This window comes from Labrus bergylta, chromosome 22 (assembly GCF_963930695.1).
Source record: "Labrus bergylta chromosome 22, fLabBer1.1, whole genome shotgun sequence".
Classification (NCBI taxonomy): domain Eukaryota; kingdom Metazoa; phylum Chordata; class Actinopteri; order Labriformes; family Labridae; genus Labrus; species Labrus bergylta.
The window spans coordinates 20221520-20247555 of NC_089216.1; the positions used below are offsets into that span (position 1 = coordinate 20221520).

A 26036-nucleotide genomic window follows, 5' to 3' on the forward strand; every position below is an offset into this window, starting at 1 on the left:
ATCCTGTGCATTAAACATTTTATTCAAAAACCACAGGCATTGATCTGCCTCCACTCTCCTCATAAGATTTTCACCTGATTGTAAAACCTAACAGAAGAGCATTTAAAGGATTTAAGCATTTAAACACTTATCATGGGGGATAATGTCATGTAGTGTTGTTGATTCTGTTGGATCGGGTTCTCACGTGTTTTCACATTTATTGGGAAAAAAACACTTTTGTGCATGGGAAGAAATATAATCTTAAAGAGTCACTTCAAAGCTTTTTCCCCCAAAAATACACTGAATGCTGTCACCTCAAGTCTTTACTTTAAAGTGCTGTCAAGCACAACCCGTTATTGGTTCATTCGTCCATGTGGTTTCACTTTACTTGACAGCTGTCAATCAAACCTTGGTGCTATTTGTGTGTGGTGTGAAAGGAAAGTAGACCAACTAAAGTGTCATGATAAAGCAGGTTAATTTAGCATTAATGAATAAAAATGCAGATTTCTTTTTAGGTTTTACAAGTAATTTTATACATGTGGCTACACAAAACAAAATGTTTTTTTTAGAAATGACTTAATTAGTCCTTAGGCACTAGACGAGCTGTGTCCAAAAAATGCAAAATATCACAAATCTACGTTTGTTTGTTTTTTAAGATTTATTTTTGGGCTTTTGTGCCTTTAATGGAGAGACAGGAGAGTGGATAGAGCTGGAAATCAGAGAGAGAGAGTATGGAATGACATGCGGGAAAGGAGCCACAGGCGGGATTCGAACCTGGGCCGCCCGTTTGGAGGACTACAGCCTCCATACCTGTTGTGCCACCCATAAGTTTAACATTCTTTTGAAATGTTTAATATGCAATTTGCACTGAATCAATCAATGCACATCTTTATTGAAATGTACACTTGTTTTGAATTCAAAGCAAGCTGATACAAAACATTAAATAAACCTCTTTGTAATTTCTTAGATGAAGCCTTTTCAGATACAGTCCTATTTTTAGTTAGAGTCACAATGGTAGTCTGTTTTAACATCAAAACATGTGGAAAATACAGATTCCTGTGATCAAATGTTCAAAAACGCTTCTGCACTAAAAAGCCAAAAAGACGCAAGAAATTACAAAGAACAAAAAAAAGAAAATTCAATAAATGTGAAGGGGAAAAAATGGATTAATTTGCTGCTAATGGCAAATAGCAAACATTAAAGGTCCCAAATTATGCCTTTTCTGGTTTATATGCCCTTTAGTGTGTTTTCCAAGTGTCCTGTGCATGTTTAGTCACATCTATGTGCAAAAATTCAAAGTCTGCGGAAACGCGGCTTCTCCTACGTCCTCCTGTTAGCTGTAGCATTAGCCCCCCTCAATAAAAATTTGTCAGTCTGATGTCATTGTCAGTGTGAGATCACTGATCTAAGCCCATTGGCTCGTTGTGGCAAGCCCTGCAGCTCATGTTGCACGCCTGTTAACTTCTGTAGCACGCCCACGATACGCTGTAGCCTGCGGTAGCACAGTAGTGCTAAGGTGCTAATGTTTATGCTCCCCTCAGACGGAGCCAGTGGCTGCATTCCCAATATAGTAAAAGAGGCGGGACATTTCCGAGAACCGTGCTGAGCAACTGACCAATAACGACAGAGCGGATCGGCAGACCAATAAGAGCAGACTTGGCCCACGTGGGGTCTAACAGTGTGGGCTTAACAGAGTGTAGCTGACGGACTCAGAGTGTAGAGGGAGCAAGGAGGAGCAGTACATGAAAACAGACACTTTTTTCAGACTTTATCTATTGTGAACGTACAAAAGTAGGTACATAGATTAAATATATGAACCCCAAAAAGGACATAATATGGGCTCTTTAATGTATTCTGCTACCCCTTGCAGGGAGACAGGTTTTTAATGAATAAAAGTATTTCAATCCATATGGCTTCATGTTTGAGGGGCAGGATATGCTCATATTCAGAAAACAACTGAACTTTATTTTAGTTCAGTCAGATGTTTTAAACTATTAGCATTAGCAGCTATGGCGCACTGCCGATGACGTCATAGCCTATTTTAAATCATCTAGCTAGCTATCTTCGTAGTAATCATCAATATACTTCCACACAGTCATACTAACTGAAACCCTTTAATACTCACTTACCCTACTCTTTTTTGGGTGTTTTTCCCATGTCCACTGAGAACAAACGTTCATTAAGCCCCTCAAATCAGCACATGTAAAAAGTTTCACCTGATCACTCGGTAACTTCAACATGTTTTTCACGCTATGATGTAAAATTCAGTTTCAAAGTAATTCCGTTAAAGCTAGCTTTAAAACTATGGGTACACAGCAAATAATAATTGCTTACAGTTAATTCAGCATAATTATTGTAGTTGTTTTAACCAATTCTGAACAAATATGGGCTAAACCTGTTCAAGACGTGTACGATAACGCTTCCATGGCAACATTAAACTTCCTGTTTACACCCACCGAAGCATTATGGGACTTGTATTTCTGTTCAGGATATGAAAACAATCCCGGTGAAAATGTAAAAACAAAATAAGGATGTATGTTATGTAGGAATAACACAAAAAAACTCTCAATAGACCAGGTTTACAATCATACAAATATATTAGTTTGTTTTATTCAATTATATCCAATAATACGTCTCCCTTGACTTTGTGTAAGTTATTATAGAAATAAATACAGATCATATTGCAAATGCAGAGACAAGATTTGGGGATAATAGCGTGTTGAGGAAGGGGGGTTAGGGATTAAAGGGGCTAAAGAGTAAATATTGGGGAAAGACTGTTTCCTTGAAGGTGTCCAGTAAATGATTGGCGCATGCATGCTTGTAGTCCCGCCTGTCTGTGATCTTCGACATCAACCCAGGAGTTTAAAAACTGCAAGTCCCATGGCTTTCTGTAGTCCCTTGCAGCTCTTTTCTCCAGGTGATGCATGGGTTTGGATGGCATATAGCAGTCGTGTTATTCCACCTCGCCGGCAACAGGGGGAGTTATTGCCCCCAACCACATTTGCATGGATATATTTATATATATATATATATATAGATATATATTTTTTTTGCCCCATTTGTATACAAAAATAGTGTCATTGTGGCTTTGATAGCTGGAAGACTGATGTACTCTTTTTGCATTTGGAAGACAAAGAAGTAAAGTAACATGACGGTGATTTCCTTCAAATCTTTTTGGAAGACTTTGTCACATCTCTCGGATCGTCCATGCAGAAAAAGAACAAAAAAATAAAAAATAAATCCTTCAAGGATTGATCACGGAATCAAACACACACAAGTTTGCAGACATGGTTGTGTGCGTGTTTTAGAGAGAAACAGACGGAGAATGAGCAGTCCAAATGCTGCAAGTGAGCCAATTGAAATCCCGCTATAGATCGGAGGTCAGTCATTGGGTTTATGATTGACAGACGTAGTACTGCAGGATTGTGGGGGGAATGGGAAGAACAGGTCTGAGACCCAACAGTCTTTGCGCACTAATATTTCCTCCCTTTGTAGAGTGAGCTCTGTTCTTAAACATTATGTTTTAGAACAATAGACACTGATATGCATTGAAACAGAAAAATAACACTTGAAATCAATATGCCCACATATCAGAACAATGATGGTTTATAAATGGCATTACAACACACAATTCTTCTTTTCATGTCATTACAGGTCACAACACTTTCAATGAGAATTTCCCAAAACACAATCCATACTGTTTTTTATAACAAAAAAAATGGAGAAAGATCAAATACATAAAATATTTTAGCATTTTGAACAGTGTTAAGTCACTGCATTAATATATTTTGTGCATTAGCTTGTGCGAGGTGAAGTCCCTCCATGATCTGTTTGTAAAGGTCACCCTGTTTAGCCACATCTGCACTGGCTTGGTGCAGGGTGCTCCGTGTGTGTGTGTGTGTGTGTGTGTGTGTGTGTGTGTGTGTGTGTGTGTGTGTGTGTGTGTGTGTGTGTGTGTGTGTGTGTGTGTGTGTGTGTGTGTGTGAAGCAGATGTGTGTGGAGCGATTGTGGGTGTGCTTTTAAATAACACAGCCTCGTTTTTTTAATAAAGGAAGTTAATCTGATGGTTAAGGATGTGACATTGGGGGCTCCGGCTCTGGAATCAAATGTAAAAAAACAAAAACACTTTTTTATTTAAAAAAAAAGAAAAAAGGGAAGAGTGAAAATCTGTCCGAGGACAGCGTCACTCTTTTGTCACGTGAGCCTCTCCCTTCCTCCCTCTCTCTTTTTTGTGTTTTCTGCTGCATTGCAGATGTGGTGAAGGGACTCCGCCTCGAACTTACACACACACACACACACACAAACACACACACACACACACACACACACACACACACACACTCAGACACACACTTAAACAGCCACCCAGCTCACAAAGAGGGCAAAGTGTTAGAAAAATAAAGGCTGTAATAAAACACACAGTTGCTTTCTATATCAATATTAATCCCTTTTTTTCACCCCCTCCGAGATAATGTGGCTGCACCTTGTTAATGGAGTTTATTGCTTTCTGCCCAAGGACTTCTGCTCATTGATTTGGCCTCTGATTTATTCTCTATTTTCTTCTCTCTCCACTACTCTCGTCTCGGGTACACATAATGGACATACAGAGATATTCAATCACAGTTACACAACAATTACACACAAAGACCGAAGCTGATGAGTGAGATCTAAAAAACACACATATACTAGCACACACATTGTATTGCCACACACACACACACACACACACAGACACACACACACACACACACACACACACACACACACACACACACACACACACACACACACACACACACACACGTACGAGCATTCTGCCTCCAGGTTAAGGGGAAGTCGTGTTTGCAAAAAGGGATCGCAGAGAGGAAGTGGAACTTCAAAAGAAGGCTGTGAGGGCATGAGTTAGCTACACTTCAGTGTGTCTCACATGCCTCTCTCTCTCTCTCTCTCTCTCTCCGAGTCCTTCACAACCCAGGATGACCCTTTCTGTAGTTGTAATTCGCTCTGTAAGCAGGGAGGGCCCTGACTTGGGAGAAATGGAGGAAAGGGAGTCCCCCGGGAGAGAGGTGTGTGCGTGAGATGTGTTAAGCATGGAGCTGAATCAGATATACACCATTTAACCCCCTTCGATATCCTCCTACATTCACATATACACCTCTCTTTACTCCAAAGAAACAGGAGGAGTAAGCCTTCCAAAGGGCCGGTATTTAACATTTTAACTCAAACTAGAGACTGTATAAAAAGATGGACGACGTGACTGCTTCCCAGAAATGATGCCAAAATGTTTGAAGCTTCCCTACTGATCCAATGCGTAAGCTCCGCCTCCTCCATGTTAACTTATGGGACATGGGACAAACTAGAACATTTATTTAGACGTCAAATACAGATACATTTTCTGACAAATTCTGTTTGAATTCGTTACTTGGGGCTATAAATGTTGGTTTAAAGCCAGATTGACAGATCTGTTGACAAATGGCTGAGTAGAGGAAGCATGGCAGGAGAAAATCTAATGAACAAGACGAGAGTTATTCAAATTTCATTAATCATGAACGTCTGCTTAAGACCCACACACAAGTATTTGTTCTGCTGTGGACTGTGCCAACCTGGGAGATTTTAGCTGTTTTATTGGTCATTTCAATGCATGTTTTGATTGGCGGGGCGGCAAGAAGTTCACCAGCCAATCCAAACTCAACAGACTCAGAATGCGAAAACATGTCAGCACCCGTCATTGGGTTTTGTCTTAACTTCACTTTTGTACAACGGGAAGAGATGGATGTGTTGTCCATCTATATACAGTCAATAATCTTGCTGATGAATCAGCATGTTATAGGCAGTAAATTCAGCAATTCTAGTGCAGGTGGGGGAAATGGCTGATCAAACATTTGCTCGGATAGACAGAGACCGAGATAAATGGCAATCTCTACACCAGGTAATTCACAAAGAAGTGTTTGAAGTGAAGCCTGAAGGCTGAATGCAGACTGGCTGGAAGAGAGAAGCTGATTTCAGGCTTCATAAGCAGGGAAAAATGGAAGAGTATGGACACTGCAAAACACACACAAGAGTCTGTGATACCCCCCCCACACCCACACCCACACACACACACACACACACACACACACACACACACACACACACACATGCAATCATGCAAACTTTGATCTGATCTAACTCCCTGCAAAGTGTGACTAATAACACTTCACATAAAGTGAGATACACATATACACATCTTCTATTTAAAAATCTTGACCCCATCTGCTCATCCATATATATATATTTCAGAAATACTCCAATAACATCTAATAGGACTCATTTGGTTACAAAAGATAATATCTGCTATAGCTTCAGAAAAAAAATATAGCCTGTTGTGAATGAAAAAATAAGAAGCTATTAGCTAGATTGCTTAAAATTGTATGGATGCATACCTTTTCTTTTAAAAATAAATAAGTAATCCTGGTTTATAGCTTTCAAATGAGTATTCAGATAACAGTCTGGAGAAAATAAATATTCATCAGTAGCCTAAACTACAACGGAAACATGAATTAAAACTGATGACCGACGCAACTTTAAGAGGACTGATGAGTCATTTAAAGTGGATGCACATGTCCAGTAAAGTGAGATATGTATCTAACGCTCGAGATCTGATGGCTTCGTTTACATAAAATCTTGGCTCCGGTTGTACAAAAGTAACTTCAACTCAAAGTATTGGGCAAAAAAAAATGATGATTATAGCCCTACAAATATCACAATCAAAAAGAGTCTGAGTTGTTCTCTTATCTGGAATCGCAGCTTTTCTATCATTTTTCTTTTTTGCATCTGTACAGGCATATGCATCAATAAAATATGATACTGTATATTTGCTTTTAGGCTTAAAGGGACACTCATGCAATATCGTATTGCAGTTCCATAAGGTTATGGGACTCACAAGAAGCATTTTTTTTTTAATTAGATAAAAATGTAACTAGAAGAAGCTGCGATATCATTAAGATAAGCACACACAAAAAGAGTTGCCAGATATCCAATTTCCCTAAATGCATCTTATCTTAAATTTCAACCACTGTATCCCTGAAATAAGCACTCATGTCAAACCAAATGTAAAGGCCTCTGTGAGAAAACTGTCACCATTAAGTGGAATACAAAATACATTTGAGCCTGATGTTTTTCATTTTTTTTCTCTAATCTTTCGCACATTCACACAAGTTAGAAATGTTTCTACTCCAGCAAAAAAAGTCATGCTACATATCAGTCTTTTGTTTTTCATAAATGAGCCATTACAAAAAGGAAGAGCGACTTAAGGACTATAACATTTCCTAGCCATATTTGATACTATAACCAAACAAGGGCTATAATTCACACCGTCAGCTGCTAGCTCGCTAACAGCTAACGTTTGCACATTGGTAGGTTGTGATGAAAATGAAAGACTGCATTTAGTCTGTGTGAGTAATGTGAGGACAACTGTTCTTTTTTGCCTTTGCTAGCTAGCTAGCAGCTAATGTTGGTACATTTGCTGGTTGTGATGGAAAGAAAGACTGCATTTAGTTTGTGTGAGGAACGTGAAGCCAACGTAACCTTGCTTGAACTAGCTAGCTTACAGTACAGTTTACATTGGTACATTTGCGGGTAGGGATAAAAAAAAAAACAGAATTTACTTTGTGTATGCGACGTGATGTCAACTTAGCCTCGCCATTGCAAGCTAGCTAACAGCTAACGTTGATAAAAGAAAATGACTGCATTTAGTTTAAGTAATATGAGGCCAACATTTTCTTCTCTTTACATTTGAACACACCTTTAGAAAGCTTGCTTCAGAACAGAGGAAGACATTCCTCATTTGTCAGTTTTCACAGTAGCAGGCTACATCTCATGACTAATCTGTGTAGTTCCCCTTTGACTCTGCTTGTGCGCATGATTGACACATCGCTTAACTCTATCTCTCAAAAACTTTTAACTAGAAGAATTTAAATTTACAAACACACTGTCATTATCTCATAGCCCATAAGTAGCTATCCTTAAATGTTAGCCCTTAGCTCTCTGTAACAGCATGTTTTAATCTAATCATCTCCTCTCCTCTCCTCTCCTCTCCTCTCGCTCCTCTCCTCTCCTCTCCTCCTCTCCTCTCGTTTCCTCTCGTTTCCTCTCCTCTTCTCCTCTCGTTTCCTCTCCTCTCCTCTCCTCTCCTCCTCTCCTCTCCTCTCCTCTCCTCTCTCCTCCATCGAGTGTCTTCCAGTTAATTGTATTCTTTTGGGCAGAACCTCATTTAATTAAATATTTGGGTAATTACTCACTGCGACTGTAGTACTTAAACATTGTGTCCTGGATTTAGCTTTCCATGAAGGATGACTGGTCAGACGTGCCAACCTGAGGGTCTATTTAACTCTTTAATTAAGGTCTTTATTGTGACAATGAGGTTCAAACAGTAGATTGTGTGAAACGATTTAGACTAGCGAGAATAACTTGAAATCTATTGGATGTTTCTCTTACTTTTCCTACTTCATACTTGTTGTATTATCAGTCTCTGTTCTTTCTTTCCCTCTCAAACTACATTTTCATTCCTCTCACCCACCGGGTTTGCTTCTCTCAAGTAGCAGATTACTTTGCTCTGCAGCTCCCCTCTATTCTGCAAGGGTTATCAGCTATTATTATTTACAACCACAGGTAACACAGGAGCAGAGGATTATGCATGAAGTGAGAAGAGTGTGTGTGTGTGTGTGTGTGTGTGTGTGTGTGTGTTCAGGGAACACTGGCCATATTACCATAATCCCCTCTGAAAACTATTTTTGTTCTGCTCATCAGCGCAAATTATTTCCCCCTAAAAAAGTCTCTCGCTCCCTCTCTCTCTCTCTCCTTCTCTCTTTTCTTCCGTGCGGTCCTCTCTCTAAAGCCTGATCATCAATCTAGCCTTGCCTCTACCTTCCAAACACACAAAACTCCCTCGCTTCCCACAATACATAAACATTAGGCAGAAACAATTACCCTGCCTGACACATTGCAACAAGAAAGTTTGATATGAAAAATGATTGCTTTTCATGTTGAATGGAAAGAACAAATGGAAAGAACAAAACCAGATTCCCAGGTGAGAAAAGTGATTATTTAAAAAAAAAAAAAAAAAAGTTGGTTTCTTTACCAGGACAGTCTATTGGATAAACAATAAAGAAAATTAGATTAACACATTTAAATGAGTGTATTTGTTCATCAATCTTCTTATGTACTAGAGCTACAAAAAGTTTTTACTCATTTACATATAACTTTGGTTTCTAATTTTACCTCTAAATTAAACAGTAATCATCCTATTTTAACTTTGAAAACTGGGAATTGTTAAATGACAAGTTTAAAAAAAAGGCTTAAATTCCTTTGCATCACAACCAAAGTCTCCTAGAGGCATTTAGATGGATATAAGTGTGAAAACAAGTGATTTATGTGAAGTTGTCATGTCACAAACAGATCCTCAGTTGACTCCACCAGGAGTATTTAAAGACTTAAAGGGCTGCTTCACATATTTAGTATTGTACTTCCATTAGTTTGGGAGTCTTGAAAGATACTGCCTAAATAAAGATTTGACAAAATATAAGCAGCAGGAGCAGAGATATCCTGACCTTTAGACACCTAACACACTGAATCCTACACTTCCCATAATGCAGTGCGATCATCTTTCACTTCTTTAACTTCATACTTTCAGGATTCTTGACCATTCTTCACATTTCATCAGAGTCTGCTTACAATCAACACAGCTGTACAAAGCCTTCTTTGACTCTAGTGGGAGCTGGTAAACTGCCTTCAGTGATGTCACTTGAGTCATCGATGCCAAAGACATTGCATACAGATTACTAGGCGCTGATTGTGTATTTCTACCGTCTTGCAATTAATTAAACACAAACAAATCAATGATTGAGAATGAAACAGGAAGTGACATGGGCACAACTCAGAATGGAAACTCCAAATGTAGCTTACAGTTAAAGCATCAGGTTTTAAGTCATTTATCATTAATTAGCCTATCCAAGGTGTTGTGGCACTGATGTTGCAGTGGACGAAACACTGTTGGAGGGAGGTTCCCACATGACTGCCCTGGTGATGTCCTGACCCAGGCTGCCCATCAATCTACAGGGTTGAGTTGTGGGGGCCAGTAAGGGCCATGTGTTAGGGTAGGCAGTTGTCAATACCTGGCTAGCTCACAAGCTTGGGTCTGTTGTATGTGGCAACGCTGTTTTGGTTGTTATGGCGACTAAGGGCCATAAGTCATGTTATGTTACTTATTAGAAGGTCAGAGGGCATAATTGGGATGACGGGTTTCTTCACTGAGCATTTATCCTTTCATGAGGGGAACAAGTATCTTGTGTTCATTCCAAATAGATTTTATCTTTAGACATCTCCAGCAACACAAAATTATAAGATGACATCACTGAAGTAATTATTCCACCTGACACAGCTCCTCCTGAGATTTATTTCCACAGACTGAGTAGTACTCTCTTTGATTTATAAACTGGCTTTGACATGAAAAATGGGTGTATTGCCCCTTTAAAAATTGTCCACATACAGTACTTTGTGTTAGCTAATGCTGCATTCATGTGGTGTCGGACACATCGGAAAAACAAGTTTCCGAGTTATAAAAGGCAACTCAGAAACTCGGAAAAGAATGAGGTGCCCGACTTCCCGACTTGACGTCATAATCGTCATCAAATGGGGTCAAAATATGTTTTATTAATGTGAACATACTTTCAATTAATTCAGGTATTACACATCAACTATTTGCCTCAAATATAACTTTTAACAGTTACATTTCACTGATCTTCTTCTTTGTACCATCAACACTTTTTTTTGCTATTGACAACATTCCGACTTTTCGAACTGAAATCAATCACTTTCACACACTGAAGTCGGAAGAACGACTTCCCAACTCGGAAACTTGGAGCACCCGAGCAGCACATGAATGCAGCAAAAGTCTGCACAGTGGTAACAATGTTGGGGTGGAACAGAATCTAAAGAAACTGTTCATATTTGCGCACATTGTTTTCTTTGTATTCATCATTAAGGTGGTAGCCAAAATGTGGATGCAGAAGTAAAATATAAACTTTCTTGAATGTATTTTCAGACAAGCATACCACTTTGAATGATAGTGAGTCCACTGCTACATAATGGGCTTCGAGGTTTGTGCAATGCATGGTCAGCCACAATGGAAAAAAAAAGCTATTGCAGCGCAATCACAAGCCACACTGTCAAGCTTCATCAGTACCCCATCTCACTGATGATATCTCTATTGTCTCCCATTACCTGCACGCACCATCACCACCACATCAACATGTCTGCTGCATCCGTGAGTGTGTGTGTGTGTGTGTGTGTGTTTGCAACTTTTCATTCATGTTAAGTGTGTTAATTTATGAGATCATTTTCTGTAGTGGTCACTCATGGATATCAGGGTGCTTAAGTGTGTGTGTGTGTGTGTGTGTGTGTGTGTGTGTGTGTGTGGTTCTGCAGTGTGCTGAGGGAGCTCTTGGCCCCTCGTTTAAGGGTCAAAAGATTCCGATCAGCCTCAGACTCCATTATCAGAGCCAGAGAGGATGGGAGGGGTTTTCTTGTGCCACCGAGTGGAAAATTGAGTCCATGTCACAAACTAATCAAATTGCGCAAAGAGGGCGAGTGGAAGAAGAAGAGAACACACACACACACACACACACACACACACACACACACACACACACACACACACACAAACACACACACACGCACAAGCACACAAACACATGAAGGGCTGACAGGTATTAAGGCCACACACACACACACACACACACACACACACACACACACACACACACACAGACAATTATGGCAGGAGAACAAAAGTCCTAACAGTGTCTTTGTGACAGCTTTTGCAGCTTTCTGGTTAGCTTAGCTTTGTGTCAGGCTAGCATAAGCTTGGAACCCTGTTGGGAATAAAAAAAAAACACAACGCAATTGTAAATAGTGCGCTACAGTGGAACAGATTTGAATGTTGCACTCGTTGTGGTAAAACCTGGAAGACTTTTCTTGGATATTTGGTTGCCTGGAAGGATGTCGCTGACGATGGAGGGTGTGATGGATTTCCTTCCAGACGGATAAACACACACTGTTGGGACATGCAACATGACGCTACGTGACCTCTTCATGGAGTTATTGCTTTTATATCCCAGGCGTTGATAATCACAGAGGTTGTTTAAATAAGTGGAGGGCTGGTGTACATGGAGGTCTGTGAAGGTAAAAGGGGGCATCCCCATCGAGCCAGCTCCACTCTGCCCAATTCTGCTCCCTTTTTTTCTAACTGAGCAGCAGTGCATTGTGGGTTCACAGGGTTCTTGTGGGGGTCAGTGTTGCAGGCAGCAGGTGTGGGTGTAGCCCTAACAACCCCCTGTTCAAGTGTCCGTTGGTGCCTAGTGTCCCCCCCCCACCCTCGTGTCCTCCACCCCTCCTCCAAACACGTGTCTTTGAGCGCTAGGAGGAGGAGGTTTTGGTTTTGGATTGAGGGTCCTTCTTGCCGTTCTGGTGCACCGGCGAGTCACTGGAGGTCTTGGGCGTTTTTCTGGGTGGGCTCTGCTCAGCGACGTCGTGTAGAGAAGGCTCCCTGTACATGGCCACTGGGGAAGGAGAAAGTTGCAAATATTTTAGACTTAGAAATCTCCTTACACTGGCTCCCAGTTTCTGCTCACATCAAATTTAAAACTCTGCTGCTCGCTTAGAAAACAGACACAAAAACATCTCCTCCTTACTTTAACTCTCTCATCCAGGTCTACACTCCCTCCCTCCCACTACGCTCTGCCAATGAAAGGCGTCTGATCCAACCTTCACAACAGGGTCCTAAGTCTCTGACTAGACTCTTCTCCTCTGTCGCCCCCCGGTGGTGGAATGAACTTCCAAAATCCATTCGATCTGCAGAGTCCCTCTGCACATTTAAGTAAAAGTTAAAGACCCAGCTCTTTCATGAATACCTACTAACTTAATGATGATGGTCTCCATATTATTGATGATGATGATGGTAATGACGATGGTTTTTGTTTGATAACGACGACTTATAAAATGGTTTCTATACTGATTAGTACAGTGGCCGGTAGGGGTCAGACGATCAGCAACTGATGAAACGACATACATTCAGAAAAACGTGCAGCATATATAGAAATCCTGCACATTTAAAAGCAAATGCAAAATACCACAACAAATGCAAAGGCTGAAACGCACTGCAAAGACACAAACGCACTGCAAAGACACAAACGCACTGCAAATAGGCAAAACAACTGGATAAGCGTCAAACGCGCTGCATTACAGAAACAAAACTTAAGTCAAAACACACACAACCAGAAAACAACTGCAAATACAGAAACGCTGCAAGTTAATCTTAAATGGAAGTGCTCCAGGCCTGTAGGGGCACTGTGTTCATTCTGGTTTATTTACGTGAGAGAGTAAGAGAGACAGCTAGGATCAGAAAGTTATGTTTAGATGGTTAAGTTGTATCGTTGAAAGACACAGGATAACTTCAATATTACTGAAACGCAGAGATTAAAGCGAGTCCGATCAGGATTTTGACATCGAGGATGAGAGCCGAGTGTGGGTCTGTGGCTGTAGCCCCGGGATGCCTGGAGCTAGAGCTAGCTCTGGTGCTATGAGCTCCAGCTCCAGCTCATCCCTCTGCACCCGTTTTACCAGCCTGACACTTCGTGCTTTAGCCTTCCCCGGTGTGGAAGTGGATTTATTATCTAAACACCACCGGAACCACAAGACTCCTCTCACCGGAGCAGCGTATCACCGGGGTTCTGCTCGACTTTATAACATGTTTATAATATTCAAATTTGAGAAATGAGGTCTTGTTGAGCGGTAGCTTTGCTAAGTTGGCTGCCCGGCTACCGGCACCGTTTGCCCGGCTTGAGTAGGCTACGGGACTTCCGTCTGCCAGGATTTATAACTTGTCAGGCCCGGGGCAGAGGGCTCTCCGTGGGTGAAGTGTCAGTGTTGATGACAGGGAGTAATGTTAAACTGTAGCAAAGAGATGAGTAGCAAGTTCAACCCGGACACCAGGGATGCCAAAGGCATGAAGTGAACATTTAAGAGCTGAGGTTTTGTTGCACTGGAGACACAGAACAGTGATTTGACACTTGGTAAAAGAAGTTGACAATATTTAAACTTTTAGCGTCTTGCAGGACCGACTTGCCCTGACTCTGTCACAGCTTGTATTCTTTACATTAATGTGTTTTACCTTCAATGAGTTTGGGCAGAAAGTGCGCTGCTCCCTTCGTCTTCTTGACGCGGTTCCCCTTCATGACCTGTCCGTCCCGGTTGATGCCGATGTACCACGCCCGACCCGACTGAGTCTGCCTGTACAGGATGGACGAGTAGGTGACGTAGTAGTTCTCGAACACACACTCCTTAAACTTACACTCGGGCGTGAAGTGTTCCTGAAAGAGACAGAAGCGCACGCACACACACACACACACACACACACACACACACACACACACACACACACACACACACACACACACACACACACACACACACAACGGGTCAGAGGAGAAGAATAACACATTTGGAGCGTCTGTCTGCCATTTTTTATCTCCTCCATTATTTATATATTTACTCTCCAGTTCAACCGGCTCAGCTGGGAATGGGAGGAAAATGGGGCCCCACATTTCATGGTGACAGGGTTACAGGAGCGTCTGTGGCTTGCATCGAGGAACTGAACACACACACACACACACACACACACACACACACACACACACACACACACACACACACAGACAAATGCACGCACAGCGGTAGAAATTCATTCCAACGCGTGCACATTTCTCCATGTTAGGATAAAGTGGTTCCAGAGGTGGGATGCCATAACTCAGCTGCTTCGGTTTACCTGTAACAAACAACAATCAGGTGGATCCTTCACCTTCCTTATAGTTTAACAACCCCGCCATTGGCCTTCAGCTCGCACACACTTGCACACACACATAGCTCTGCATTAGACGATACGTCAACAGTGGGACATCCCCCTTCCCTCCGTCTCCCTCTCGTTACAGCGCTCCCTCTCTCTCTCATATTCCGCCTCTTCGTCTCCTCTTCATTCCCTCCATCCCTCCGTCATTTGGTAACCTTGTTGAGGAACAAACCAATTTGCAGGATTGATTTGGAGCCTTGATGTGACGGGTGAGCAGAAAAGGCCTGAATAAGGAGTTTGCTCTCTCTCTCTCTTGTTCATTTCTCACTCGCCCTTTCTCACCCTCCTCCTCCTTCTTCTTCTTCTATCTCTTCTGTCTTTCTCTGCAGCGCCTTAACGTCTGCCTATACCCATTGTAGCGCACATAAACAAGCTAATTACATTGACTGTATCGCCCATGCTTTAATTACACATCCATTCACTTAGGCAGCCGTTCATTTCCTCACCCACCTATTAACTCTAGCTCTAATAGCACCGAGCCCGATCCAAAGGTCTGGAGTCTGTTGGAAGGTGTAATCAGATTGCTATCATTAACCGCGTTTGCACAGCAGTGTATTGCAGCTCATCTTCACTGCACTCTTTGTGTGTGTGTGTATGTGTGTGTATGTTTGTGTGCGTGTGTGTGCGTGTGTGCGTGCGTGCGTGTGTGTATCAACATGTGGGGGGGACTACAGGATTAAAGCCAGCTTTGTAAATCACCAGCTCACAACCTCCTAACATACATTCTCTAGTTCATTAATTGATTAATTATGTGAATTAAACGGAATCTGGCCATATGAGTAATGTGAAGCCTGTGTGTGTAAATGAGTGTGTGTGTGTGTTTTTTAAGCTTCGTCATTTCATGTCTTTTTGATCAGCCATTAAGACCACAGCAAGCAAGCAGAAGAGGTAAAATAGAGACTGGGATTTTATCAACAGTAAAAGGCAGATTTTCCAATTAAAAACAAAAGGATTTATTTTTCAGATAGCCTGGTCCAGATAGGGCAAAAAGTCAAGTTCAATATGGTGACAAAGGCAGGGCCAGTGGTGCAGCAGTGAAAAGTGACTACATTTGCTGAAGCTCCATAAACAAGAATAGTATTCAGGCATTTGTGTTTTTAAAGCTGGCAACACTCTAGACAATTTTGGGCCTGAACCCATCACCCATGTTTTTTTGTTCCGCAAAACATAGCGCATGCCAGGCCAGGACTGTCAGCTGTCGACCTATAGAAGCTTTAACAAGGTCCTTTTCAACAAGTTTAAAGACATCTCAGAGCTCCCCTAAACATGTGTGTGAAGTTTATTTTTAAAAATCCACTCTGATCCTGTATTTGATCATGCCTATAAACCCCTCTATTTCAGCCCTGCTCAGTTTCTCTGTCTGTAGCTTTAAATGTAAATGAGCTGTGTCTGACCACGCCCCCTCCCCGAACGGCCTGTTTGAGCACACATTTTCTGAAAAGTGGAGCAGGCAGAAAACGGAGAGGATGGACTTTTCTCATCACTGGAGGGTTTGTAGACAGGATAGGGACAAAACATTTTAAAACGATTTTACATAATATGTGACTTTTAACTTACTTGATAGTAATATTATAATAATTTGGTTTGTTAAATTATGAAAGAAATTGTTCCATTTTGTTGAAATTAATGTTCTTTTAAAAAGATTTTGTTTTTCTCATTCAATTTGTTAATGTAAGACAAGATAAGAAGGCATTTTTAAAATCTGCTCGGAAATTTTGAGAGAATGACATAATAATGTTAAGGGATCGAAACTCTTCTATTCTACTTGTAGCATTAGCTAACTGACATGTAATACATGCTAATCATGATGTACTGACACTGAAGCATGACACATGGAATATGAACACATTGATGCTTTACTTTGATGGTAAAACAAAATGCATCCCTGACAGTGGATTAACAACACAATCACTATTGTGTGTGTCTCTTTAAATGAGGCTTAAAAACTGAATCCCATGTTTCCAGCTGCACCACAGAGCAGAGCCTCTTATTCATCTCCTTTAAGGTGCAGACTTGTTTCCCATTATTCCATTTTCTCCGAGCTGTTTCCTCATCTGTTGTCTCACCTAAGTGTTCCAGACGAGTGTTGAAAGCAAATGAAATCGAAGTACTTGAGTCCTCGTTGCCATCAAAGTGATTATGCATGCGCAGACGACTGAACATAGTTTAAATTCAAGAAAGTGGTGAAACATGACCTGAACATGACAAGGCAGCAAACAAAAATCTGTTTTGTTTTCAGTGTATCATATATTTATAGTTTCCCATTGAAACAAATACACCTTCAATATTTAATGCAATTTGACTTGGTGTAATGCTAAGCATGGTGCTACACAGACTGAACCCCCCCGGCAGGAACACAAAGATTGCATAAATAATTGTGAGTACACTCACCTCTGCAAGTCATGCAGTCAGTTAAAGCTGCAGTAGGCAACATTAGTTTACTGATTTCAGTTCAAATTCCACATTTGGAAAAGGCAATCCTTTAAATAAATGTGGGTCTGATCTGTATGTGAGCCCCCGCCCATTTGGATTTTCGCAGTGCTCAGTCTTTCTCTTACTTGCTCTCTCTCTCTCTCTCTCTCTCTCTCTCTCTCTCCTCGAACGGCCGTGCAGCACATCAGTCACGACCTTTAAACTATTTTGGGATGTATATTGATTGTCCGTCAGTGTTTGTGTCTTTTAAAGCCTGGCCCACACTTAAAGACTTTTTGAGTCTTAACAGATATCAAAGATGTGAGAGACCCCACATACGCTATGAGTACAAACAATAAGAGTAGTTGTTTGTTGTGTGGATCGCAATGATATGACCAAAACAGTACGTCGCATTAACAGATTCCATTGACTAAAAACAGCACTCCAGACTCTAAAAAAGTTAAATCTCTTGAGGTCAAACACGACTTTGGAGTAAACAAACGTTGCGGATGATGAGCAGAAATAGGTGTTGATGGTTGAAATCAGTGTAGTCCTCATGTTCTTCTTCAGGAGAAATCTGGCAAGATGATCTTTAGAACAATTAAACAATTGTGACTTTTCTTTGTTTTTTTAGAAGGCGGTAACAGTGCCCAAAACCGTGACATTGACCTTGTAGTGTGTTAACCCCGACTATGTTCGTCAAAACTACATGAATTGAACACTTGCAGTGACAACTTGGCTTGTATGATCGTTGCAGCATTTAGTGGGCGGAGCTTGATGGAGTGATAAAAAGGAGCAGAGGAAGTGGTTGAAGGTATTTTTGCAATAGAATGTTCATGCTGCATACTGCCGCTCAGTGATGTGAAAAGCAGTTCTTTTCAGTGTACTGAATCAGTAGAATCAGTTCAGTAAAGTGATTCGTTCAAAAGATTCGTTCACTGAATCGTTCAGTACTTCTCTGCAGCTCTGTCTGTGAATAAGAATTTAATAAGCTGAAACACGGCCGAACGTTTAGTTCTGCTCGCGATCGTACTGAGAACAGTCGGTGGTGAATAATAAACCAATGAGCTGAGAATTTAGTTGGATAAAGCTACAGTTTGCAAACTGAAAGCTGCTAAAACGATCACATTTATTTTCCCCGACCGTTCTGTTCAGTACGTTCAGTACACAAATCACTCACTGACTGTCTGACTGAGAGGAAGAGAGTGACTCGGAGGCGGAGCTCTCGTTCAGTTCGTTCACTGAACGAGAGCTCCGCTCTTCCTCTCAGTTCGTTCAGTGATTCACGTCAGAGCTCTCGTTCAGTTCGTTCACTGAACGAGAGCTCCGCTCTTCCTCTCAGTTCGTTCAGTGATTCACGTCAGAGCTCTCGTTCAGTTCGTTCAGTGAACGTGACTGAACCAGCCTCAGTCACACACACATACTGTACTGACTGAAACACGATAGTTAGTGGATGTTAAAACAGTCAGCTGAGTGAAATTAAGTTGGATATAAAAGCAGTTTGTAAACTGACGGCAGCTATAAAAAGCACATACATTTTTGCGACACCTAAATGTTAAATAATATATTTTCTACTTCCTCAATTTTGGAGACATGAGAGGGAGAAGTAGGGGCGGGCTTTAGCGACACAGAGCTCCTGACCGACTCCGTCCTGTTGGTTCAGTCAGTACGTATCACTGACATGAAAGGGAGAGGGAGGGCGGGCTTTGAGCGACTCTTACGGTCTAGACTCTAGAGAGAGACGGGAGAGAGGAGAGCGCAACTGAAGTTGAGAAATGAACGACTCTTTTCAGTAAGTGATTCAGTTCAGTTCGTTCACCCAGATGATTCGTTGATGATGATGACCGACACATCACTACTGCTGCTTTAATTTGTGCCTTTTTGGTGGGTTTTTAACATCCAAAATGGCTGTTTAAATAAATAAAAAAACAGCAGCCTCTGGTGTTGAAAAATGAGCTTAATGCAGAAGTGAAAAAAAATGCAGTTTTACAGAGTGTCCACTTGAGGGCGCCTTCAATAAGAATCCCTGAAAAGGCCCCATGTTAAAAAGCCCATCACAGCAGAAAAAACAAAAACGTGTTTACAGCCTTGTACATAAAAGAAAAAATGTCTGAATATCTTTATTCTTACACACTTTATGACAGGTGCATTTTTTTAAATTCTCATCCTTTTTAATCATAATAAGAGTAAGATTTGTAGACATGTGTCATCAAATTAGGGGCGTGGCTGATTTGACTGACAGGTGAGAGTGTTGTATCTGTTTGTAAAGAGTCTTCAGACCTGCTTTAACCCCACCTCTTTGCCTGTAACTAGACAAACAGGCAAAGAGGTGGAGCCTCAATGGGGGACATCACTGACATTACGTCCATGTTTTATACAGTCTGTAATCCAGTTTTCATCATTATATTCATATTATTTGGAGTTCCTGTAAATATCTAAATTACAAAGCACCTATACTGTATATTATATTTCCCCCAATCACACTTTACAATAGTTTCTAATCAAATGAGTCCATCCTGGCAAGAAGCCAACTGCATGTACTTATAGTCACAAATGCAAAACACACTCAGGGTGCCATCAGCAGTGCTTCTTTTAGAGGATAACACACGATTAAGCAGACATTAATAGAGAAACATCAGTCACGCAGCAGACACACAGGGGACACATGCACATCTGTCCGCACAGCGTTTACTCTGACAAGACTTCCTGCTGTTCGTTTCCCTCTCAATCACAAAACAAAGAAAAAAGAAGGGACCTCTTTACCTCTATCGTCTAATAAGATAATGAAACGGAGCCTTGTGCTTAATCAAAAGCCCGAGCAAACTGTCCCCCCCTTGGTCTAAACCCTCATTATTTATCCCATCCAAAAGACAAACAAGACTTTCTCTCAGCTGCTGCAGTTCCTCTTGTGTTCAGCAGGGGGTGCTCCAAACACACAAGCCGTCCAGGTAAGGGGGGGGGGCTTACTGTGACCTCTCCTCCTCCAACTGCGAGTGCTGCTGTCGATGCTCCAAAATTAACTCATGCCTACTTGCCACTCCATAATGCTCTGCTCTCTTTTAGCATGGTGAAACCCACTCGAGTCACACAACAGACACAAATCCACACGAGGGACTTTTTTTTCCCCTGTGCTGCTTTTTAGGCGCCAAACATATTGTTTTGTGTATTTTTAAGCAGAATTTGCTGAAATGTTCCATCATGTTGCATTATGTATTTAAGGGCAGCAGAGATGAATGTTAACACAATAACACTACAGTATAAAGAACCAGCACTGCCTGCTACAACTCCAGGAGATATTAGCTGCAAATGTAGCCATGATGGAGGTCTAATCATCTAACTCAGTGCTTCCCAAAGTGTGGGCCGTGGCCCCCTGGTGGGTCTTGTGGGCCGTGAAAAGCCCTCCACCAATTATAAAAATAAAAGAAATATCACAATAATGATGATTTACCATGAGTGAACCCTTTCAGTGATTAGTAAGGCGTGTCATGACTATTCATGGACATAAAGTTTAGTAATCTTTTGTGTCTCTTGCCATAATGTCATGTTGTCATGTCCAATCATTTACCCTAACTGAAAGTTATAGATGTAGTAAAAACTTTTATTTTATAATGGGCCCCGGAGTAATTTTGTGTTTCAAAGCGGGCCGCGGCAGTTTTAAGTTTGGGAAAGGCTGATCTAACTTATTAAAATATTTCCCCGAAAAAGAAAATAGTATGAAAGTGAAAATGATACTTTGGAAATAGAGACAGTAAATGACATCATCAGGGTCAATTCAAAGTATCCGAGCCCTCCTTTACTCGCACGTGGTGAGAAAGGAAACAAGAGAATTGTGTGTGTGTGTGTGTGTGTGTGTGTGTGTGTGTGTGTGTGTGTGTGTGTGTGTGTGTGTGTGTGTGTGTACATCCACTCATGCATGTCTGCTGTTTTGACACACAGACATGACGGATCCCTCTTACATCAGCGGGAGGCCACCCGGCGCCGGATGACATGCATACACACACACACACACACACACACACACACACACACACACACACACACACACACACACACACACACACACACACACACACACACAAACACACACACACACAAGTACACAGTCACAACATCAACAGTGACGGATGGACTGGACGCCTCCCTCATCACTCACTATCACAGACGGTAGAGAGAAAGATAGGGATGGAGGGAAAGAGAGAGAGAGAGGGAGCGGCAGGAGAAAAGAGAGGACAAAAGAGACTTCTGGGTAAAAGAAGATCTGCAGAAAAAAGAAATGAAACAAGGCGAAAGTAGAGTGGGATTATTCTCCAGTAATGACACACACACACACGTCTCATTTCCATGCTCTGACACCTGAGGACATTATCCAGCCCCCCGTTCCCAAACACACAGCCGCCATTAACCATGGAGCCCCCCCATGCGCTCAGCTGGGGGATTGATTCTATGTAAGACCTCTGTGAAAAGTCAATAGGCATTAGTCCGGAAAAAAACCCCGGATTAGGTTTTTGATTGGACGGCGACGCGGCGACGCAATCGAGCGTGAAGAACTTAAAAACGACTTACAAGCTGCGATCGGGCAAGCACAGGTTAATCCAGGGGGACTTTAAGTCACAGACACTTATCGAGCGCGTCCCAGAGGACAAACGTATTTCACAGCATCGATAGGGCACATGAATGGCTGTGTGTGTGTGTGTGTGTGTTTTTACTGTTTATGACAAGAGGACGCCATGAGATGTGTTTCACTTTTACAGCTTTCAGGAAATGATGTTTGTATTTACACATGTCAGCAAACTACAGCCGATCAATACGGGCTTTTTCCTGTTGCACTAGAAGCACGGTGACAAATGCACACAGGCCAATGCCAACGTTAACCACGGATCAGAGAGGCTGATGGGTATTGACGTTGGTAAGCCTCAGATTTAGCAGAGGTAAGGGTTCAAAGTCTCGTGTCGGTGATTTAAGGTCCAGAGTCAAGTTTGGATAGATCAAGTCCATTGCCAAACCAAATGACTTCCAACTGGTGAATAGGAAGGACTGTTCTAATAAAGCGTTGTTTCTAGTCTTCCGATGTGCGTTTACTCTGATTCTAACTGCTCCACTACTCAAAGATTGTAGGCCAACCACTGCAAAGACTCTATGAATCGGCCTGCGGTGATAGCATGTTAAGACCACGCTCTGAACACAGAATATGAACTTTTACCATCAAACTGCATCTTATCCCATCTCTCCCCCTATCCCTTTCCAAGCCCGGCACAGTCTAGGCCTGTGAAGGCTGTTTCATCATGAGCCGGGGATCCAGCTGAAGATTTCTTCTTTTAATAAGTCAGTTTTTTCTTACCACTGTAACTTTTGCTGCTTTGCTAAAGTGCTCATGATGGATAGGCCGGGTCTTTGTAATATAGCAATAAGTAAGGTCTTTTACCTGCTTTTTGTAACATAGCAATAAGTAAGGTCTTTTACCTGCTTTTTGTAACATAACAATGAGTAAGGTCTTTTTACCTGCTTTTTGTAATGTTAACAGACAAAGAGTAAGGTATTTTACCTGCTTTTTGTAAAGTGTCTCCAGATAACACTTGTTATGAGTTGACGCTATACAAATAAAAATTGATTGATGGATTGATTGAAACTGGAGAAACAGGGTCCCACGTTTTGTTACGGTTAGACTGAAACCCAGTCTTTCACCTGTCAATTCTCAAATTGAACACGGAGCTGAATCCCAGATCTAAACCCGTTTAAGGCCTCTGAATGTTTGTTTGGTGTTTGAGTGTTGTGTCAAATGTTTGTATGTCTGTATCTTGTCTTCATTTTTATGTCACAAATGGAGCTGCTGTGACGCAAGACACATTTCCGACCATGTCTGACAATAAAGTTCTATTTATCACTCAATCAATACACTATGTGTCACATTCACCCATTCATACACTGATGGTAGAGGCTGTGGCCGTCAGTATTAGTTAATCCCTTTGAATGCATTCACTGCCTCTTGGGGGCAATTTGGGGTTCAGTGTAGTGTTGTCGTGATACTTATCGACCGTGTCCCATGCCAGAGGTTGCTATGTGGATGTCCATCAGAAGTAACTATTCCCATTCATACACTGCCGACTAAGCAGATGGAGCAACTTGGGGTTAGGTGTCTTGCCAAGGACACATCGGACATGTTGCTGCAGGTGATGGGGATTGAACCCTCGACCTTCTGGTTTAGAGACGACCGACTTTGAGACACAGCCAACCCAACCTAGAGTCTTAAATGAAGTGTTTTAATTTGCTCTTTATCATTTTCTCATTCACCCTCAAGTCTTCTTAAGTTAACCCTTCTATTTGTAATGAGGTCTCAAGTCTTCCAAGTCCCAAACTATCCCTGAGTACCATATGAAGGGTACTTTACTTGAGTATTATTTCATGTAGTTCCACACTTCGAATCCAAAGCACCAAGAGGGAAATATTGTCCTTATTACTTTGATACCATAAAGTTGTTTTCTTTGTCATCATAAAAGGTCAAAACAGCTTTAAGTCAGTCGACTGACTGTCTGTCAGATCACATCTCTATCCTCGTCGTCTCCATCCTGTCCCCACTGTCTCTTCATTTCACGATCCAATACAAAAAAGAAACTGCCATTAAAACATCCTGCAGGGGGAGGAAAAAAAGTTAAAAAGGAATGTGCTGGGTTATAAAAATATATTGGATTGATCATGAACTGAGAGCTGTGTTCTTTAAAAGCATTTGTGAGGATGTTTTTTTTTTTGTGCTGTACTGCAGGCATGAGCAGATATATAAAAAAGGTTTTCTTTTAAAAGTGTCTGAAAATCTGCGATGACTCAATACACATGCAATCTTATGTCATCATATATTTCTGTTTCTTTGCATTCAATCGTTGTTTATGAATCTAGGATTTGGATCTGAACATGAAGCAGCGGGAACACAAGATTTTAGCCCAGGATAAACCAGCAGGGACATAAAGCTGGGTCATGATGAAATATTTACCTGCAGATGCACCTGATGGATTAGAATCAGCTATGTCTGCACAGACACAGAGAGAGCAAGTTTAGCCGTACAGAAGCTTGTTTACCATCAGGGCTGATTATTATCTGAGCAAATGAGGAGGGGGAAAAAAACAACAACTTTTAATTGAGGACAAACAGCTGAGAAAGCATCACAGGAGCTTTGCAAAATAATTGTCTACAGATAGGAGTCATTATCATTTATTAATTTATGCACAACATGTCGCCCCGCTGGCATTTTTCTGTAGTGTTTGTCAGCAGCAACTGTTCTCTTCAGATTCTTTGTAGAAGCCATCACTCAGCAATTAGGGATGAAACTCAGACACGGTCTACAAAACAAAAACTTCAGTTTCTAAGATAAGAGTTGTATTCACAGGAGGATAAAACCAGCAGGTTCAAGTGTTCAAAACATTCAATTCCACAACCCTTGACTGAGAAATAACCTCTGTTATTCAAAGCAACTTTGTCAACAGTGTGTCCATTGGGGTTTTAAAAGCTACATGTTTCTGCTTGTCGTTCACTTAAAGCTATAAATTTAGCTGCATAGCAAATTCTCACAAATAAAAGATGCTTCATTCTGAAATAAAGGGGAAGGATACATCTCCTGCAATGCTCTGTGTGAGCCTGTTTAATGGCAATGAAGGTCTTTGCAAAGCCAGTTTTCTTTGAGTGTGTAAATACTGTGACCCACCGCCGGAGCACCTGCAGACTTCACCTTCTGCATAAAGCCTTCAAAAAATCCCGTCTGTCCTCAGGACCTGAAGATCTTGTGTGCTGAGAACGAACAGCCTCGGACATGTTGGACTGTCCGCTTTTCAGATTGTTCAAGTACTGGAAGCAGCTCCAGTGTGACTACCAGATGTCGAAGTCGACCCCTCGCAGCCTCTAAGGAACCAAATTCCTGCTGGACTTGGTTGCAATCTCCTCTTGCCTAGGGCACCAAGAGGGTTAGGGCAGTACTCTGCGTTTTCGGATCCGTAATCCAAAAAACATTACAGCCAGAAACCTTGCACTCTGAGTCTGATGTATTTATTTCCTATTTATTGCAAAGATTTGCAGTTGGTGAAGACATTGAGTAATCAAGCAGTGAGTGGTTTTTTACTACTTAAGAAAATAAAAAGTAAACCCTGTGTCCGTGCTCTCCTGAAAACAAGACAAGAGCACAGAGAGTTTCATGTGTTGATAAAGGGACGATCGCTTCCAGCTGTATTTCAGGATGTCTGTGGTCCAGTTTGATGTGCTATTGAATAGCTATTCTTGGGCAAGACACAAGTTGCTCCTTAGTTAATACTGATGGTCACTTTACACAGCAGCCTCTACCATCAGTGTGTGAATGGGTGTGAACGGGTAGGATTTAAAGTGTTATATGTGTCCAAAGTTTCTGATTGGTGACGTGTTTCCCGTCGCTTGTGCACTAGAATCCATCGCTCCGGGCCTCTATTGACTCTCATAGAAGTTGCACATGCACATTTGCTCCTCTCAATACAAAAGACAGGAGCTTCAATGTGCGCAGGAAAAACACGCTCTTCAACACATTACACACCATCACCTTAAAGGAGGCAGCAGAGGGTTACATCCTACAGGACATCTGAAGGGATACGTCTGCAGGGATGGGAACTCATTTATTGTGGGTTCCTTCAAATATGCAACCAAAACTAGGTTGATTTATATAAAATATCAAAGAAAAAAACTTCCAACCAAACT

General features: G+C 41.5%; 1 protein-coding gene across 1 annotated transcript in view; it reads right to left on the reverse strand.

Moving 5' to 3' along the window:
* Positions 1–2124: 2124 nt before the first annotated feature.
* fgf11a (fibroblast growth factor 11a) overlaps positions 2125–26036 on the reverse strand; it is a 122015-nt gene continuing 98103 nt past the window's right edge. Inside the window, exons 5-6 of the mRNA XM_065950618.1 lie at positions 14187–14385; positions 2125–12576 (exon numbers count right to left, since the gene is read on the reverse strand). Coding sequence (XP_065806690.1) covers positions 12434–12576; positions 14187–14385 — 342 coding nt within the window. The 3' untranslated portion in view covers positions 2125–12433. The remainder of the gene's footprint in view (positions 12577–14186; positions 14386–26036) is intronic.